Source organism: Erinaceus europaeus, chromosome X, assembly GCF_950295315.1.
Source record: "Erinaceus europaeus chromosome X, mEriEur2.1, whole genome shotgun sequence".
NCBI classification, from domain to species: domain Eukaryota; kingdom Metazoa; phylum Chordata; class Mammalia; order Eulipotyphla; family Erinaceidae; genus Erinaceus; species Erinaceus europaeus.
The window spans coordinates 104,959,226-104,972,507 of NC_080185.1; the positions used below are offsets into that span (position 1 = coordinate 104,959,226).

The 13,282-nt window shown below is 39.9% G+C and overlaps 1 protein-coding gene across 7 annotated transcripts in view; it reads left to right on the forward strand.

Moving 5' to 3' along the window:
* Positions 1-13,282, forward strand: part of DMD (dystrophin) — a 2,449,111-nt gene that overhangs the window by 1,686,851 nt on the left and 748,978 nt on the right. For all 7 annotated transcript variants that reach the window (XM_060182733.1, XM_060182732.1, XM_060182735.1 and 4 more), the window contains one exon: positions 1,533-1,765. In XM_060182733.1, the coding sequence (XP_060038716.1) occupies positions 1,533-1,765 (233 nt within the window). The remainder of the gene's footprint in view (positions 1-1,532; positions 1,766-13,282) is intronic.

The following is a 13,282-nucleotide window of genomic DNA, read 5'->3' on the forward strand; positions in this document are numbered from 1 at the left end:
AAAGACATATTACTAGTTATCATTTTCAAAATAATAATAATACTTGGATTTTCTTCACTGTGGACGTCTTTCTGGTCAGCCTGAATGCAAAGGTGAAGAATATGATCAACTTCTCCCAACGTTAAGCACAGAGCACAGAAAAGAACATTTCATTGGCTTTTATTTCCCCAGGGTTATCCTCCAAAGTAGTTTACTTCCTATTCAAGGAAATTGTAAGTCAGAAATTAGATCTTACCCAGTCTTTCCACTTGCTACTTACTCCTTAAGTGAGAGGAAATAAAACCACAGCACTGAGCTAGAAAGGCCTGAATACTTTGTGTTCTCTACTATTTCCACAAGCTACATGTGATTTCACTAAGGGCTAGTTAAATTAAATCGTCTAGGCATGCAAACAGGTAAAACCGTCAGGCCTGGGTAGCATAGTACTAGAGCACAGGACTTGAAAATGTGAAGTCTTGTCTCTGAAAATGAGCAAGAAGAAGCCAGACTATCACTCTGACACCTGCAAACTTAGGATTTCTGCAAACCTGGCAGTCTACCCACTGCACATGACTGGCTTACTGGCTGCAAGATCAATTCTTTGAGAGAGAGGAAGCAAATTTACTTTGAAGGGCTGCTAAATGTCTCTACAAAGAGTGTGTCTTTGGGTTTTTCTTTTTTTATGGTGGTATAGGGCATTGAACCTGGGACTTTGGAGCCTCAGGCATGAGAGTCTCTTTGCGTAGCCTGCTATCTACCCCTGCCCTGTCTTTGAACTTTTCTTATCACACTTGGCTCTATAAAGAATCTTGTGAGGAAGTCAGGTGGTAGCGCAGCAGGTTAAGCGCAAGTGGCGCAAAGCATAGGGACCGATGTAACGATCCCGGTTCGAGCCCCCAGTTCGAGCCCCTGGCTCCCCACCTGCAGGGGAATTGCTTAACAGGCGGTGAAGCAGGTTTACAGGTGTCTGTCTTTCTCTCTCCCTCTCTGTCTTCCCTTCCTCTCTCCATTTCTCCTATCCAACAACAGCATCAGTAACAACAACAATAATAACTACAACAATAAAACAACAGGGGCAACAAAAGGGCATAAATAAATATTTTTTTAATTTAAAAAAAGAGAATCTCAAGAATCGAAACCGAAACATATGGACTCGCGAAGAAGGAGAAGACGAAGGGGAAGAAGGAGAAAAAGGCAAAAAGTAAACAAATCGTCCCTGAGACTTTGTGAGAACTATGGTGTTTATCATTAGGAGGATGGTGGGAACACAGGATTGTAGTGGTAGCTGCAGTTTGGAACTATACTCTGTAATCTTACAATCTTGTAACCTACTATTAATCATTTTTTTAATTGGCTAGAAAAAAATAAAGGAATCTCTATCGGGAGAAAATAAAACCCAGTGGGTCATAAATAAGCCTTTGGCTCCCATTGCTGCCCTTTGGTTCAAGTTAATTTGGGATTGCTGAAATTGCCTCCTTTGCTTGTGTTTCTAATTTTTCTTTTTTTTTTCTTGTCTTTTTTTCTCTTTTGCCAAAAAAAAAAAAAATGTTTAGCTCCTACTAAGACTGTTACTCTGCTGACACAACCTGTGGTTGCCAAGGAAACTGCCATCTCCAAACTAGAAATGCCATCTTCCCTGCTGTTGGAGGTACCTGCTCTGGCAGATTTCAACCGGGCTTGGGCAGAACTTACCGAGTGGCTGTCTCTACTTGAACACGTCTTAAAATCACAGAGGGTGATGGTGGGTGATCTTGAAGATATCAACGAGATGATCATCAAGCAAAAGGTATGGGGGGAGTGGGAGTGGAGGGTAGATGTTTTTTCTTAAGCAGATGTTTGCCCACAAGTCATTTTACTGTCCTAGAGCCACTTCCCACCACTTGTCTCTCAGTGTTCTCCGTGCCATTTCCAGCCCAACTGTGATCAAGGTAACAAATTAGTGCAATTTTCTAAACATGCCATCAATTAAAAAGGAAAGATATAAGGAGGGAAATAAATCATGAAACTTACAAGTATAGGTAGCTGAATTCACCCCCAAAAAAGTGGGTAAGATAAGTGTCTTAGTTGAGCTCTGCACATTTACGCTTTCTTTTGGTGCTCTATAGCCTAACAACACAGAGTGAAAAATAAGAGTCTGGAAATGGGTCATTGCCTAATCTTCCTAGAAGTCTATGCCAATATTCCATCACCACTGATAGGGCTAATTGAAAGTTAGATGTAAATCAAGAGAAAGGTAACAGAACATAAGAATATCTTAAAACACTTTACACTTTAGTGTTGGCATGCATACAGCAGTCCACTGGAACATATTTTTTAATATAAAGATTGAATTTAAATTCCACCATTGGGACCCACTCTGCAAAATTATGACAGCAAATAGAAACATAAGAATATATTTATATAAAGCTTGTTTAACTAGCTAGAACAAATACACTCTTTATCTTTTATATTTATTAATGAACAAGCAAAGTAATTTTAAAGGTTTATGTTCTACAGTTATTTTATTTGTGAATTGTTTTCAGATCAATGTGTTATCAAACTAATTTTTTCAAATATCAGGAAGTCAGGTGAGCAGATTAAAATTAATTTCAGCAACTCAGTAGGAAAAGCATAATTTGCTGTTAAATGGCCTGCATTTGAAACACTTTGTAGTTGACCTGTGAAGACCTGCTTCTACAAGTTGCTTGTACATTACAACTAGCATGCTTGTGACTAAACCTGCATCTAGATCATAGCTGCTGCTTCTGGGTACAGAACATACAGCATTAATACAGTAATGGATATGTGTTCATATAAAGATAAGTGTAAATAGTATGTACATATGTATAACTTGTTGAACTACAGCCTTATGACAAGTATTAGTAGCCATGTGCTTTCAGAAAAAAAAGTCATTTGAGCCTGTATCTTCTTAGTACGTAGACTGCCTACCAGTGGTAGCTGTAGAAATGCCTTCTATTTAGTGATGTATATGAATTTGTATATAAGGTTCATACCTGGCATTATATTTACTTACACTAATTCTCCCAGAACTGTTACTAAGTAGGAGTGACAATATACCATAATGTTTGAAGCAAGGGCTTTGGGTTAGATTGTCTGGAATCTAAGCTTCACTCAATTATAGCTGTGTGACCCACTGCAAGTAACTCCATGCTCTTGAACCTGAGTTTACCTACACAGTACAGGCACTGCTGTTTTCCACCTTATGGGCGACTGTGAGGATTAAATTAGGCATTATGCAAAAAAAAAATGCTTCTCATCTTTTCTTGCTTAGTGCAAGTCCTCACCTGATGTTGGCACTTGGTACTTGGTTCTGGAGCACAATCAGTGTTGACTTGCATGCTTACAGCCCTTGCCCTGTGCAAACTCTATGCCCCTGCACATGCTTATTTATGGGCATGAGAACTCATCTCCACATCTGCACCCACTCTGTTGTGGACAGTTGGGCCTCCTGTGAAAGTCCCTAGGTTTTAGAGTGGGAGGGAATATTCACACTTCCTTGAGAAGGGGTTGGGAGACCGACATTTTAGAAAAGCAGTGGCCTACTCATCAATTTTGAGAGTTCCCCAAATAATTGTGTCTTTTTCTTAAACGACTGGTAGTTTTGGGTATTGAGCAATGTTAGTCCTTGTTTGAGCCAAATTAACTCAGAGAAGTTAGAGAGTGGTGCCGGCTGTGACTGACAACATTTATCAAATGCTCACTTTCCCCTTTCAGGCTGTAAGTGGGGGTGCTTCTCCCTTACATATTAAAACTATAATTTATAAGGATGTTATCTATTCTGGCCTTTTATAGCTTTAATCATTACATGATAGGTTCAGTGAGCCTAAATAATTACTTAAGAGTGTGTGTGTGTGTGTGTGGTGTGGTGTGGTGTGTGTGTGTGTGTGTGTGTGTGTGTGTGTGTGTGTGTGTGTGTGTGTGTGTGTGAAGGGCATAGAAAGATGTAAATTGGAGAACTGTTTATCATAGCATCAGGAAATAAATAGTTCTTGGATGTCAAGTTTCATTTGTTAGAGAAAGACCGGAGCACCATTCAGCTTTGGAATGTGCAGTACTGTAGTTGGTCCTGGTGCCTAAGACTTGCTAGTCCTGTGTTTTGTCACTGAGCTGTCTTCTTGGCTGTGTGAAGTCATATATAAACTTACCCTAGCTCTACATAGTGTGAGACAGGAGATATTTCAGGACTCCACCAACTGTGAAACTCTGTCAATGTCTGTTTATCGGTGCATTCTGTTAACAGTTTTTATTGAACTGTTTCTAAGTGAGTGAGAAATAGGCATTTGCTGGAGATGCACTTATAAAGGAAGGGAAAAGAGTTAACAGAATAGCATGTGATCGAAATTAACTGTATGATAGGGTCAGGAAGATTGCATAATGGTTACGCAAAAAAGACTTTAAGGGAAGAGCCAGTGACATACTTGGCTGAATGCCACACATTACCATGTGCAAGGATCTGGGTTCAAGCACCCAGTCCCCACCAACAGGGAGAGAGCTGCACAAGCAATGAAGCATGCTGTAGGTGTCTCTCTGTCTCTCTTCTTCTCTTTCTCTCTGTCCTATCAAATATAAGAAAAATAAAACAAGAGAGATTAAAAAAAAGTTTTATGCTTAAGGTAGCAAAGGTCCCAAGTTCAATCCTTAGAACCACCATAAGCCAAAACTGAGAATTGCCCTGTTTGGGTGGTGATGGTGGGGGGGACTGTAGAACACACAGCTTGTACTACTTACATCTGTTGCTGATCTGAGTGTTCCATTGAATGTTCACAGCCCACACTCTGTATTGATAATGGCGCCCAATGAGGGTAAGTGGCCTGCTTGAGGCCATGGAGTAAAGGCGCATCACTGGGATCTCCATCCCATATGATTTTGTCCAAAATGTAAATCCTAGGGCCAGGAGGTAGTGCGCCTGGTAGAGTATGCACATTACTGGTCACAAGGACCCAGGATCAATCCTTTGCTCCCCACCTGCAAGGGAGGAAGCATCATGAGCAGAGGAACAGGGCTTCAGGTGTCTCTATTTTAATCCCTCCCTATCGCCCCCTTCTCTCAATTTTTCTCTAGCTCTGTCAAAAACAAAGAAAAAAATAATCTCACTAAAAACTAAATCCTAAGAGACAGTCCAGTTATATTTATATTATCTCTTAGACTAAAGTGGAGAACTTAGATTTAAAGCCCTCTCTTCATGAAGTCCCTGATAATGAGAGAAAGCACAATACCCCCAAAAGGAATTGTTTTTATTGAAAAAAGAGGAGATAGAAAGGGTGCCAAGCAAACAATAAAGAATAAATATCCTTTCGGCCCAAACACTAATGTGTAAAATTGAATGGTAGGCAAAGAAAATAAAAGAGATCAGCAAGAAGTAATTACTGCAGTCTAAGCTACATGGCGATCTGTTTCAACTTTGAAATCTAGAGACTTGCAATAATGGCCTCTCATGTCCCAGTAACCTCAGTGTAAGTTGGCTCAGCTCTTATGCCTAATTAGTTCTCGAGAAATGTAGATATCTTGATTGATAACATGAATGAAACATGATAAAGTAACTTCAGTATTAACAGAGATTGGAGTTCGGGGATCATCATTGTAGCCACAGAGCCACAGAAGTTACCGTGATGTAGTGATATTTTATGACCCTCACAGAGCTTAGCTTTGAATTGATGAGATTCAGATCAAAACTTGGACATGCAGTGATTGAAATACTGTTCCCAGAAGAGGAATCAGATCATGACATTTTTTAAAAAGTTATCTTTTCACAGTTCTAGACTGGGAATTCATAATCATATATTTTATATTAAGCTTCTCCTGTCCTTTAGCATGATGTATTTACTTCTTGTTTTGGAAGATATGTCTGCTACCATTTTGACAAGAAAATGATTTCTACCCAATGAATTATGTTCAGTTTGAAGAAGTTAAAAATTACAACTTTAATTGCTTAAATGATTGTGAAATGTAGCCACTTCAAAAATTGATTAATTCGACTATAGAAAGTAAACAATACGTACCATTATATTGTAGAGGAGTAGAAGTGTGAAATGTGCACATTTAAGCTTGCAGAAGGAAACATACACAAAAGCCCTTATTTTCAAAACTATCAGTTAGCAATTAAGGGTGCTTTGCAATCCATAGCTCAATGTCAAGAAAGCGAACAACAAACTGTCCTATCTCCCCACATGTGTCAAACTGCTGTGAAGCCAAAGGATAGCTCAAGTGAGAGGGAGCCTGGTTGGCAACTCTAGACCCAGATTCGAGTCCGGCCACCACAGCACTAGTGCTTTGGTGCTCTAGCTCTTTGTCCTCTGTCTCTCTGTCTGAAAAGGTCTTCCTGCAGTATTGAAAGCTCCAGTGATGGCAAAAACAAATCAACAAAAACATCTGTCAGGAAACAAAACTTTTTTGACAATTATTCACAATTTCTTATCATTAACATATATGAAAGTGCGATTTCTATAGAGTTTGTCCTCTGAAAATGATTGTTACATCTGACATTTAGGGAGAGGAAGGAGGGAAATTGGAAGAAAAGAAACAGAAGAGAGAGGAAAGGAAGAAGGAAGACTGAGGAAGAAAGGGACAGAGATGAGGAGAGGTGGCTGGGAAGCCTGGGGGGCAAGTTTGCGGAGTAGAGCACTATGGTGCTTTCATCTGCTAGGATGTAGGTGGCCCCAGGATACTGCCGTTTTATACGACTGGTGTCTGATCACCTATGCTAAATAAATGATAGCCCTTTCTTCCTCAAGTTACGTTGGCCATAAGTCCAGAGCAATTCACCAGGAAATCTATACCACCTGCACTTGCATTAAGTAAAGAACTGAATTGACAGACTTTTACTCTCGGTCGCACTCTGTCATTTCCCAAACATCTCATAAAAACTGCAGCAAAGGTGGGTGCGAGGAATCACATCATTGCAAGACTGGCCAGCTCCTCATGGGGCGGGAGCGCTTCCACACTACGATCATCCTCTCTGGCATTATGCTATTCCACTGCAGAATACTGTGCCCCAGTATGGTTCCGTAGCCCCCATGTCCACTTGGTCGATTCCAAATTATATTCCTCCATGAGGATAATTTCTGGAACCATCCGTTCCACCCTGGTTCCATGGCTGCCAGTTCTTAGCAACATCGCCCCGCCAGATATTCGTCAGGATGCGGCATCATCTAAGTTCATTTCCCACGTCTACGCTCGACCGGACCTGCCAATATACGCGGATATCTTCGCCCACCCTGTCCAACGCTTGACGTCTCGTCACCCAATCTGGTCCCCTATGCCTACACTGAACTTCTCTGTTCCAGTCTCTTGGAAACAGAGTTGGCAGTCAGCTGAGGTAAAGAACAAACACCTCATCACAGACCCCTGCAAGCGTCAACCCGGCTTTGACCTAGCACGTTATGATTGGGCCCTCCTCAATCGCTATCGAACAGGCCATGGCCGGTGCGCCGCTATGTTCCATCGCTGGGGAGCCAGAGACGACCCGAACTGCCCCTGCGGCTCCAGACAGACTATGACCCACATAGTCAACGACTGCCACCTCTCCAGATTCAAAGGAGGTCTGGAAACTTTACATCAGGCTCAACCTGACGCTGTTGACTGGCTACGGAAGAAGGGCAAACGCTAGAAGAAGAAGACAAACTTTTATCCTCTACTAAGACCAGATTAGCGTTAAGACAGATTGACTGATCCAGACAAGATGACAAGAGCAGCATTCAAGACTCTTTATTTTATTTTAATTTTTTATATTTATTTATTCATTTCCCTTTTGTTGCCCTTGTTTTATTGTTGTAGTTATTATTGTTGTTGTTGTTGTCATCATTGTTGGATAGGACAGAAGAAATAGAGAGAGGAGGGGAATATAGAGAGAGGGAGAGAAAGATAGACACCTGCAGTCATGAAGCTTTCGCCCTGCAGGTGGGGACCAGGGGCTTGAACCCAGGTCCTTGCACACTATAATATGTGTGCTTAACCAGGTGCTCCACTGCCTGGCCCCAAGACTCATTTTTTTTAACTGCATGTTATCGTACTATCTGGAAGATTTCATTACCTAAAGATTAAATGAGCCTGTTTTGTGGCCACAACGTATATTTAAGTTGGAAACAATGGCTTGAAGGTGAAACTTGTTTTATTCATGTTAAAGTGGACATCTTCAAGAAAAATTTGCATTATTTTATTATTTTTTTAAAACTCTGGCCATATCTATGCAAAGAACATTAGAATACCTCCTGATTATCATTTTTGCTGAACACACTCTAGCTCAGCAGAGTGGTCCAAGGACTCCTCTAGAGCAAACCTACAAGGGTTGCTGGAGCAATGTGGGGGCAAAGTGGCATCCGTAATGTAAAGAAAAACAAAGCAAAAACAGAATGTTCCCTGTTCTTATGGCTTGATCAGAACAGGAAGATGGGTGATACATAAATAGTCTCCCTTATCGAACAAAGGAGACAAGTTCCAGAAAATATAGTCAATTGACCTCAGGCTGAGGGTCACTTAGTAAATATAATTGTCCTAACTTAACCCAGACCTCTTGGAAGTAGATAAAGCTTCTTAAAACTGTATTTATTTTCTTTGTTTTCCACCTTGCCCCCCCCCATTCGAAACTTATAACAAAACTAAACTCAGTTGATTTCCATGGGTACTGAATACATTTCACAAGTTGGAAGAGAATCATCATCTTGGGTTGAGGAGGTTGAATATTCTGCGTTTTTCTTCCCCCTCTTTTATCAACCATTCACCCAGTCCTCATCATCAGTCTATTCATTTCTAACAGCCTTGTTTTAAAAACACTATAGCAGAACATGTTGTTCTTTCCATCTAGAGAAGGTGTGCGCTGCATCCTATAAAAGCTAATACTGTCATCTGTTTGGCTCAAGGGATCTGAAAATCTTGCGTGATATTCATCTTCTTATAACTGTCCGTGCATCTTGTGAAGGCTGCTTCCTCTGGGGACTCCTGCTGCATGTGTGTGTGCAGTTGTCTCTCATTACCTAATGAGAAACCAAGTCAGCTGTTCCCTCCACTGAAGGATTTAAATATCTCTTAATGCAGTCATGTGACACACACATAAATACACACATGCACACACACTCTCTCTCTCTCTCTCTCTCTCTCTCTCTCTCTCTCTCACACACACACACAACACACATCAGTCTTCTTAAATGGAAAGGTCATAGAATTCCAAACAAAAATAAATCCTGAATTGGAGAGACAGCCAGCATACTAGTTATGCAAATGAATTTTATACCTGTGGCTCTGAGCTCCCAGGTTCAATCCCCATCACCACCATAAGCCAGAGCTGAGCAGTGCTCTAGTAAAATAATAATAATAATAACAACAACAACAAATGAATAAATCCTGAGACAGCAAGACAACACACCTGGTGACTGATGAAATACCTCACTTGAATATTGCATTGCTTTGCCATGTGCAGGTCCCAGGTTCAAGCCCCAGCCCCCACTGAATTCAAGGAATTGGCCTCTTTCTATTTAAAAATGATAATAATAATTAGGATTGTTGTATTTTTAAGAGCTCACCTGGATAGTACACCTGCTTCATCATGTGCATACCCCACCCTGCCCCACCAGCGGAAGCTTTGGTGCTGTGGTTTCTTCCCCTTTCTGTCTCTTTCTTGCCCTTTCTGTCTAAATAAAATCAGCCCAGAGCACTGAAACCATGGCAACAATAAAAAAACTTAAATCAGTCCATTTTCTAAGTCTCACAGTAATCAATTTTATGAAAAATGACATATATCTTTTTGTTGTTGCTGTTGCTTAAAGATAAATGTAGGCTTCACTAAGCTGCATTTTTGAAGTCTACAAATGAAAATGCCTCTTGCGTCATCTTACATTTCACTGTAAACTTTTCTGTCAAAACCTTATCAAGGAAAAATATCCATGATATTTACATGGATTCTGATAAAAGCCAGTACATTACATTTTCAATGAAACACGCCTGGGTTTTCATAGAACAATGTTTGATTATCGTTGTTTTTAAATAGTGGTTTCTGTTTTAAAATGTCCTTGTTTGGCACTAGATAAGGGTTCCTTTATATAAGGACTTTTTTATCTGCATGAAAACGCCGAAAACCTAGGGCCTTCTCTAGCTTTTCGGTAAGGAAGCAATATAAGTAGCTTCATGCATTGTAATATTTTTGAAAGCTATATAATAATTATTTTCACTACTCATTTATTTATCTATGAAAAATGGAGGAGGGAGAGAGAACCAGAGCATCATTCTGATGCATTGCAACGCTGGTGATTGAATGAGAATCTCTAGTCTACTCCTAAGCATGCCATGATATCAGTGTGAACTAAATACAATAAGCTGCTTTTTAGGCTTTATGTTTCATCATAATTTGGGGCCCATGACATCGATAGTTGAAGTTATAGTGTATTATAATATACATTCTTCTTATTTTCCTTAATGTTAAGGTAATAGTAATGACAGGTGCATGTTCACTCAACAAATTGTCTTAGGAAAAATGGTGTTACAAGGCATACTAAAGACAAGTAAAAGTCTAGAGGACATGACGGGGAAAAGATATAAGAGATTAATAGATTGCATTTAAATTTGACTTCTTGTAGATGTTAGCAATAATCAAGAATGAAACAAAGCAATTATCATACATAGCTATAACTATGTTTGTACATGTATGCACATTTTCTATGTACAATTAGTTTTGTCACAAAATAAATATATACGCATACATGTTAGAAACACACACATAGCTATTTTCTAATTTTTTTTATATTTTACTTTTTTGTTGGATAGAGACAGAGGAATCAGAAAGGAAGGGGGTGAGGAAGAGAGGGAGAGAAAAAGATAGCTGCAGTACTGCTTGTCAGCTCATAAAGTTTCCTTCCTACATGTGGGAACCGGAAGCTGGGTTCTCATGCACTGTAACATGTCAGCTCTACCAGGTGTGCCACTGCCCAGCCCCATTCATATAGCTATTTTAATAGACTGAAAATGACATAAATACTAGCATGGGGCCAGGTGGTGGTGCACCTGGTTGAGTGCACACATCACAGTGCACAAGGACCTGGGTTCAAGCCCCTGGTCCCCACCTGCAGGGGGAAAGCTCTTTTTCTCCCCCTTCCCTCTCGATGTCTGACTATCTCTATCAAATAAAAATAACAAGAAAAAAAAAACCTAAAAAAAAATACTAGCATGCTCTTCTTTTCCTCAAATGCCTTCTTCAAAGTTACAGTGTCATGCAGATTCTTTAGAAATGTCATGATTTTGGCCAGGTGGTGTACCTGCCTATGTACATATGTTATCATGTGCAAGAACCCAGGTTTGAGCCTCTGCTTCCCACCTGCATGAAGGAAGCTTCACAAACAGTGAAGCAGGAATTGCAGGTGTCACTGTCATTCTGCCTTTCTCCATCTTCCCCTCCCCTCTCCATTTCTCTCTGCCCTAACAAAGAGAGGATTAAAAGGTGTGTGTGGCCACCAGGAGCAGTGGATTCATTCTGCGGACACTGAGCCCCAGCAATATCCCTAGTGGCAATAAAAAAATTATGATTGCTTCTTAAAAGCTTTTGTCTAAGACTAAGTTTTCACTAATCTTTTAATTGCTAAATATGTGGTAATGAAAGACATCAGTGTTATCTGATTTGGGGACTAGACATAACAAGGATATTGGTTCCTGTTTCAGAGAGTAGATTATATAACATAACGGGAGCATAAAATTCAAAGTGATAATTGGAACAAGAGAAAAAAACGGTGGTGGTCTTAGTCATGTACATATTTGAATGAACGAAAGCACAAATGAATGAATGAGTCATTTATTTTCTTCCTCTAAATATATGCCTGCCTTATCATGTAGAAGAAAGTGCTACAGACTTATTTTTCCAGGTATCTTTATTTTATTGAGCAGCCTATGGGTATACATTTTATTTTTGCGTGATATGTTTCAATGTGTTTCAATTTCCAAAACTAAAGCAACTGATCGGAAAATCCCCAAGCTCTTCCCAACTGTGTTGTTTTTGAGAGAGGGAGCAGTAAGATTTGACCATAACATGTGTGATCTTTTGTCAAGTCAGTAAAAATAACCACATATCTTCTAGAGTGATAAGAGTCCATTGTGATTAGATTTAAAAATAACTTGAATATAACGTTCATGAATCATAAATCCCTCCCAAATCGCTTATCTTTGTATTTCATATTCTGCAAATAAGTAGCATCCTGTTCTTGAATTATTTACTTATCATTTGTTTGAATAAAGAATGTCTTTTTTATTTTTTCCTTTCTTTTACTGGATAGGACAAAGAGAAATTGAGAGGGGAGAGGGTGATAGAGAGGGAGAGCGAAAGAGACATGACGACGGAAGCACTGCTTCACAGTTTGTGAAGCTCCCACCCGGCGGATAGGTACTGAGGTCTATATGTGGTAACTGGTGCACTCTACTGGCCTCTGAGAAAAGACTCTCTTATGGAGTATTGATCTCAAGAAAAGAAATGATACAATTTACCTGACATAGTCTCCCTTGAGTTATGATAATGGGCTATGTGTTTATAATGAACCTAGCCTGCCTCTGAAAACCAGTTTAGTCTATGTTCAGCTTCAGAGTTAGGCTTGAAGCTTTTGTCTAGAAAGGAGAAAAGGTTATGTTATGGAAATGTTTGGGTCAAAGTACAGAGATATATGAATTCATGAGTGGGTTCTACAAAAAGTAGAGAGAAGACAATCAGTAGCACTTTTTAAAATTATTTTTACTGTCTCTATTTGTTGGATAAAGACAGCCATAAATTGAGAGGGAAGGGGTAGATAGAGATGGAAAGAGACAGACAGACATCTGCAGCACTACTTCACCACTTACAAAGCTCTCCCCCTGCAGGTGGGAACCAGGGGCTCAAACCTGGGCCTTTGCACATTATAACTTGCCACCACCCGGTCCACTCATTAGCACTTTCCATACTTCCCACTCCCTCCATCTAAAAGTAAAAGAAATAGACTAGTGTGGTGAGAGAAAAAAATATATAAGTAGTTGGCTACTCTGTTGAGGCTGCTTTTCGATCATGTCACATCCTATAGAAAATCATTAAAACTGCCACAGGTGGAACCTTGAGGGAAAGTCCTTTGGGAAACTGGCCACAAAAATCACACTGCCACATGGTCACACGTGCCCAAAGTCTGACTTTTAAAAAGTTGTATACTAAGTGTTAGCCTTAGAACAGTTATTGTGGGCAGGTAATAGAGGTTGGGAAGAAGTCAAGTAGTCAAGGAGCTGCAGATAATGAGGTTTTGCAGGGACCTTGTTCTGTAAATCAAAAATGTGCCTTATTTTTAGTATGAGAAACGTAGTCTATGAAAACCAA